This window comes from Anser brachyrhynchus, assembly GCF_964034855.1.
Source record: "Anser brachyrhynchus genome assembly, chromosome: 12".
Taxonomy (NCBI): Eukaryota; Metazoa; Chordata; class Aves; order Anseriformes; family Anatidae; genus Anser; species Anser brachyrhynchus.
In genome coordinates this window covers 13,217,761-13,223,811 of record NC_137707.1, presented here as the reverse complement: position 1 = coordinate 13,223,811, position 6,051 = coordinate 13,217,761, and the positions used below count along the sequence as shown (strand labels likewise).

The 6,051-nt window shown below is 67.8% G+C and overlaps 1 protein-coding gene across 4 annotated transcripts; it reads left to right on the top strand.

Annotated features, from left to right (window-relative positions):
- The first annotated feature begins 443 nt into the window (after window positions 1–443).
- On the top strand, window positions 444–5,858 carry IL34 (interleukin 34). Of its 4 annotated transcripts, XM_080553195.1 has the most exons (8): window positions 468–620; window positions 2,068–2,209; window positions 2,309–2,412; window positions 2,541–2,618; window positions 2,933–3,106; window positions 4,364–4,496; window positions 4,571–4,640; window positions 4,908–5,858. In XM_080553195.1, the coding sequence occupies exons 2-8, from the start codon at window positions 2,146–2,148 to the stop codon at window positions 4,960–4,962; spliced, it is 678 nt and encodes a 225-aa protein (XP_080409321.1). In that variant the 5' UTR covers window positions 468–620; window positions 2,068–2,145; the 3' UTR covers window positions 4,963–5,858. The 4 variants fall into 4 exon arrangements, with proteins under 4 accessions (XP_080409319.1, XP_080409320.1, XP_080409322.1 ...); XM_080553193.1 differs by lacking the exon at window positions 4,571–4,640 and having other exon boundaries at window positions 444–620; window positions 4,326–4,523; XM_080553194.1 differs by having other exon boundaries at window positions 465–620; window positions 4,326–4,496; window positions 4,571–4,918.
- The last annotated feature ends 193 nt before the right edge of the window (window positions 5,859–6,051 follow it).

The following is a 6,051-nucleotide window of genomic DNA, read 5'->3' as shown; positions in this document are numbered from 1 at the left end:
TGGGGCTCCCTTTCCCCAGGGGTCCCCCAGCACCGTGCCGAGGGCGGAATCGCGCCCGGGGTGCCCCCATGGGTGGCCCAAGGACCCGGTGCCCCCCCGGGCTGCTCGGGGAAGCGGGGCCGGGCCGGGGGGGGGCAGCTCCCGGCAGCCGCCGCCGCCCTGACTCGGTGCCAGGGGAATCCCGGCGGCTCCGGCAGCGCCGCGCCGCTCCCACCGCCGGGGGGGCTCCGGGAGGACCGGGGGGGTCTGTGCCGGCCCCCCCCCCCCCTTCCCCGTCACCCCGACCCCTCCCGTAATCGGGTTTCGGGGACCGGGGGTTCAGGCCCGGGTCCCCCCGGCTTTGGGCACCCCGAGGGGCTCCGGGGGGGGGGCGGGGAGGGGGGTGCCGGGCTCCGGGGGCTCCGTGCGCCCCCCGTGGGCTCCGCGCGCCCCCCGCCCGGTGCCCGGTGCCCGGTGCCGGTCCCGGTGCCGGCCCCGCCCGCTGCCGGCCCCGCCGCCGCCCCCCGCCCGCCTCCCGGGGAGCCCGGCACGGCCCCGCCGCCACCGGGAGGGACCGGGACGGGGACGGGGACCGGGACCGGCACCGGGACGGGGACAGGGACCGGCACCGGCACCGCCAGGTGGGCACGGGGACACCGGGGGGGCGCCGGGGGGCGGGGGGGAGGAGGGGAGAGGAGGGGGGTCTCGCGTGGGGGGGGAGAGGGGGACCGAGGGGGCGTGGGGGGCACACCGCGTGGGGACATGGGGGGGTCACTGCGTGGGGTCAGGGCTTGGGGACAGGGCGTGGGAACGGGGCGTGGGGACGGGGTGTGGGGGCACCGCGTGGGGATATGGCGTGGGGACAAAGTGTGGGGACGGGGCATGGGGACACCGTGTGGGGGCATGGCACGGTGACAGGGACCGGGGACACTGCGTGGGGATATGGCATGGGGACACCGTGTGGGGACATCGTGTGGGGTATGGTGTGGGGACGCCGCATAGGATCAGGGCATGGGGACACTGTGTGGGGGTACGGCATGGGGATGGGGCATGGGGACAGGGCGTGGGAACGGGGCAGGGGGATGTGTGGGGACACCGCGTGGGGATATGGCGTGGGGACAGGGCATGGGAACAGGGCACGGGGACACCGCGTGGGGCATGGCAGGGGGACACTGTGTGGGGACACTGTGTGGGGACAGGGCAGGGGGATAGGCGTGGGGACACTATGTGGGGATTTGGTATGGGGACACTGCGTGGGGACAGGGCATGGGGACACTGCATGGGGACACAGCGCGGGGACGGAGCACGGGGACACCATGTGGGGGCATGGCACGGTGATAGGGGTTGGGGACACCGTGTGGGGTCAGGGCATGGGGACACTTCGTGGGGGTACGGCATGGGGACAGGGCATGGGGACACCACACAGGGATATGGTGTGGGGACAGGACGTGGGGACATCGTGTGGGAACAGGGCATGGGGGCACTGTATGGGGGCATGGCATAGGGACAGGGCATGGGGACGTTGTGTGGGGGCATGGCAGGGGACACCGCGTGGGGACAGGGCACAGCAATAGGGCGTGGGGACACCACCTGGGGATATGGTATGGGGACAGGGCGTGGGAACAGGGCATGGGGACACCGTGTGGGTGCATGGCATGGGGACATCGTGTGGGGACAGGGCATAGGGACATCATGTCAGGACATGGCGTGGGAACAGGGTGTGGGAACAGGGCATGGGGACGCTGTGTGGGGGCATGGCACAGTCCCCACATGGGGACATGTGGACACAGGGACACTGCATGGGGGCATGGCACAGCCCCCAGGTGGGGACTTGGAATGGGACAGGGCCTGGGGACAGCATGGGGACAGCATGGGGACACGGCACAGCCGCTGTGCGGGGTCATGACAGAGGCGTGGCACAGGGGCACCGTGTAGGGACACAGCGCGGGGACATAACGTGGGGACATTGCACGGGGACATGGCAAGGCCCCATGGGGCGGGTGCCCTTGCCCCCTGTGCGATGTCCCGAGGCCCCGCAGCTGACAGCGAGGCCAAGCGGGGGCCTGACCCCCACCACCCCCATGGCAGGTGGCAGCCGTCGGGGGCCACCACCGCACACCACCCCCTGTCCCCTGTCCCCCGTCCCCCGCCCCGCGCCCCCCGGCCATGCAGGCTGCGCCGCCGCCCGCCCCCGCCGTCACCATGCACCAGGGCTACGCGGCCGTGCTGTGTGAGTACGGGTGTCGGGGGGGGTGTCCCCGGGGTGTCCCCATGGGGTGTCACCCGGGGGTGTCACCGTGCAGGGTGGAGGCTGACGTACCCCCCACAGGTGTCCTGGCCGTGCTGAGGCTGGAGGCTGCCGCGCTGGGCGAGTGCGAGCTGGCGCGGCTGCTGCAGGACCAGCTGCGCTACGAGAAGCGCCTGCAGTACACGGTACCCGGCCTCCCGGCCTCCCGGCCTCCCCACCCGCCTTGGGGGGCAGCCTCCATTTCGGGGGGCCCGAAGGCCGGGCCTCCTCCCCGCCAGCCCCTTGTGCTCTTTCCCCTGCGCCCCCCCGGCAGAAGCACTACTTCCCCATCGGATACACGCTGCGGGTCCAGTACGAGGAGGTGCTGAGGCCGGCCAACATCACCCGCCTGGTGAGGCCGCCATGGGGACAATCTGGGGACGAGGCCGGGGTGGAGGCCGCGGCGGTGGTGGCGGTGGGATGGTGGTTGGGGTTTGGTGGTTTGGGGTTTGCAGGTTTGGGTTTTGGCGTTTTGGGGTTGGTGGTTGGGGTTTGGTGGTTGGGGTTTGGGTTTTGGGGTTTGGTGGGTTGGGGTTTTGGCGTTTTGGGGTTGGTGGTTGGGGTTTGGTGGTTGGGGTTTGGGTTTTGGGGTTTGGTGGGTTGGGGTTTTGGCGGTTTGGTGGCAGGGAGGCCACGGCCTCACCCCCGGCCTCCCCCGTCCCGCAGCGCGCCGGGGCGGCCTCGGAGGCCTCGCTGCGCTACCTCTGGTTCCACGTCAGCGCGCAGGCGGTGCAGCGGATCCGCGAGGCGCTGCCGGAGCAGCACCCGTCATGGCCCTACGCCCGCGACCTGGGCCAGCTGCTCGACGCCCTGGGCCGGGAGTACGGGCAGTACCGGCAGGTGGGGAGGGGAAGGGCCCGCGTGACCCTGGGGAGGGGAGGGAGGGCCGGGGGGGGGCCCACAGCTGGGCATTGGTGGTTCAGTGGTAGAATTCTCGCCTGCCACGCGGGAGGCCCGGGTTCGATTCCCGGCCAATGCAGCAAACCCTTTTTTTTTTGGGGGGGGTCAGTGTGGTGTTAACTCTGAAGCCTACTGACAGCCTCCCTGCCCTCCTGCCCCACGCTGGTGGGATGGGGCACTGCTGCTGGTGGGGGATGTAGGGTGGGAGGAGGTGGGTGCTGGGCCCTGCCCCACCGCTGCCCCTGCCCCACTGCTGCCCCCCCCCCCCTGCCCTGGGAGCAAAGGGGTGGGCGCTGTGGGGTGCCCCACATCTGGCATTGGTGGTTCAGTGGTAGAATTCTCGCCTGCCACGCGGGAGGCCCGGGTTCGATTCCCGGCCAATGCAGAGGCCCCAAAATTTTTGCCCTCCTGTTCCCTGGGGGGTGGGGGGGGGGTGACCCAGGTGCTGTTCCCTGTGGGATCCCCCCTCCGGCTGCCTCCCCCTGCACCCCACAGCTGTCTGTGTGCAGCCCCCAGGGTGGCATCACCGTGGTCCCCAGCCAGGTGGCAGCTGGGGGGGGCCCTGTCCCCATTTTGCCCCCCCCCCCCCCCCCCCTCCCCCCAACTGTATTGTGTGGGACGGGTCTCACCTTACTGCAGGGCTGTTGTGCCCCCTCCGAGCTGCGGCGTGTGGGGCAGGCCTTAGGCTTGCTGCACCGCCCCAGCCATGTCATGGTGCTGCGGGGTGCCCAGCTGGGGGGGGACGGGGATGGACAGACCCCAGCTGTGGGGCAGGGCCGTGGGCAGGCGCCGTGGGGTGCCCCACATCTGGCATTGGTGGTTCAGTGGTAGAATTCTCGCCTGCCACGCGGGAGGCCCGGGTTCGATTCCCGGTCAATGCAGATAATCCCAAAATTTTTGCCTCCGATATCCCTTGTGGGGGGTGGGCTCTCGGAGCCCATCACTGCTCCCTGCAGCACCCCCTGAACCCCACAACCGCAGATGTGCAGCCCCTTGGGGTGCCCCGTTGGGAAAGCACGAGCTTTGCTGTCCCGTGTGGCTGCGGCGTTCACTCTGAAGCCTACTGACGGCCTCCCTGCCCTTCCCCGCTGCAGGAGGCCCGGGTCAGACTCCCGGCCAATGCAGCCCCCCCCCCCCCCCCCTTCCCCGCCTCCCCCAGACCCCCTTCGCCCCCAGAATCGTGACGTGTCCCCGCAGAGCGACGTGGCGGCGGCGGTGGCCGAGCTGGTGCAGCGGCTGCACAGCGGCGAGCGGCGCCCCAAGGCCGTGCGCCCCAAGGCGCTGCTGGACAACTGCCTGCGGGTGCTGCGGATGCTCTTCGGGGCGCCCTGTGAGTGGGGAAGGGGGTTCGGGGGTGGTCCTGGGTGCTGACCCCCCCTGCTGACCCCCAGCCCCTCCACGCAGGTCGGTGGGGAGCCACGGAGAGCGGCGGCGAGGCGGGGAGCCAGCGAGGAGGAGGAGGAGGAGGAGGAGGGTGAAGGGCGCGCCGGGGGGGGGGGGTTCTTCGGGCATTTCGTGTTCTTTTTTATGTTTCTATTCTAATTTTTTATTTTTTTAATGCTTTTTATTTTTTATTCCTTCTTTATTTTTTATTCCTTCTTTATTTTTTATTCCTTCTTTATTTTTTATTTTCTTCTTTTTTAATTTCTTCTTTTCTCTATTTTCTTTTTTTCTTCTTCTTATTTTTTTTTTTAATTTCTTTATCCTGTATTTTTATTTTTTATTTTAAAATTTCTTTTAGCTTTTTAAAAACTCCCCCGTTTGTCCCATTTTCCTCCCGTCCCGGCCTCCATTAACCACTTGGCGGCGCCCAGCACCGAGCCCGGGCCCCGGGCGGGGGGGGCCGAGGCCGAAGGGCGGAGCCGCCGCTCCTCTGCCTCCTGGGGGGGGGAGGAGATGAGGGGGGCGACCGGAGCTGCCCCATGGACATTGCGCCCCAGGGACCTCCCACCCCATGGACATCCACCCCTTGGACGTCCCTCCCCATGGATATCCTGCCCCTGTGGATATCCCCCTCCACCGGCATCCTGCCCCATGGACCTTCTGCCCCATAGCCACCCCTTCCCGCCCTAGGGATACCCCCACCCCATGGACAGCCCACCCCATGGACAACCCTCCCCATAGACATCCCTCCCTGTGGCCCTCCTTCCCCATGGACATCCTGTCCCATCCAACTCCCACCTCCATAGAGGTCCCTCCCCGTAAACATCCCTCCCCATGCACCTCCCGCCCCATCGATGTCCCTCCCCACAGACATCCTACACCATAGATGACCCTCCCATAGTCATCCCACCCCACGGCCCTCCCTCCCCATTGACCTCCTGCCCTATAGCCATCCCTCCCTATGGACCTCCTTCCCCACAGACCTATCCTGTGGCACTCCCTCCCCCTGGACCTCCCACCCCAAAGACATCCCACCTCATGCCCCATGGACATCTCACTCCATTTACATCCTTCCCCATAGACATCCCCCCTCCCCATAGCCCTCCCGCCCCATAGACATCCTACCCTATGGCTCTCCCTCCCCATGGACCTCCCACCCCACAGCCGTCCTGCTCCATATATGTCCCCTCCATAGACTTCCCCCCACCCATTGACATCCCTCCCCATTGACGTCCTCCCCCACCAAAACATCCCACCCCATAGCCATCCCTCCCTTATGGACCTCCCACCCCATAGACGTCCCTCCCCATAGACGCTTTACCCTATGGCCCTACCTCCCCATGGACCTCCTGCCCAATGGACATCCCTCCCTATGGACCTCCCTCCCCATGGACGTCCTGCCCCATAGACCTCCCTTCCCATGGACCTCCCACCCCATAGACCTCCCTCCCCACCTCCCAGCCCTTCCAGCTATGGGGTCGGGTGGCGCAGGGCCGCCTGAT

Bases quoted from the DNA above. Each gene is read 5' to 3' on its own strand.
- IL34 (XM_080553193.1), top strand. From the start codon at position 2,146: ATGCAGGCTGCGCCGCCGCCCGCCCCCGCCGTCACCATGCACCAGGGC. The intron at 2,210-2,308 runs GTGAGTACGGGT...TACCCCCCACAG, and splicing joins GGGCTACGCGGCCGTGCTGT to GTGTCCTGGCCGTGCTGAGG. The intron at 4,524-4,907 runs GTCCTGGGTGCT...AATTTCTTTTAG, and splicing joins GGGAAGGGGGTTCGGGGGTG to CTTTTTAAAAACTCCCCCGT.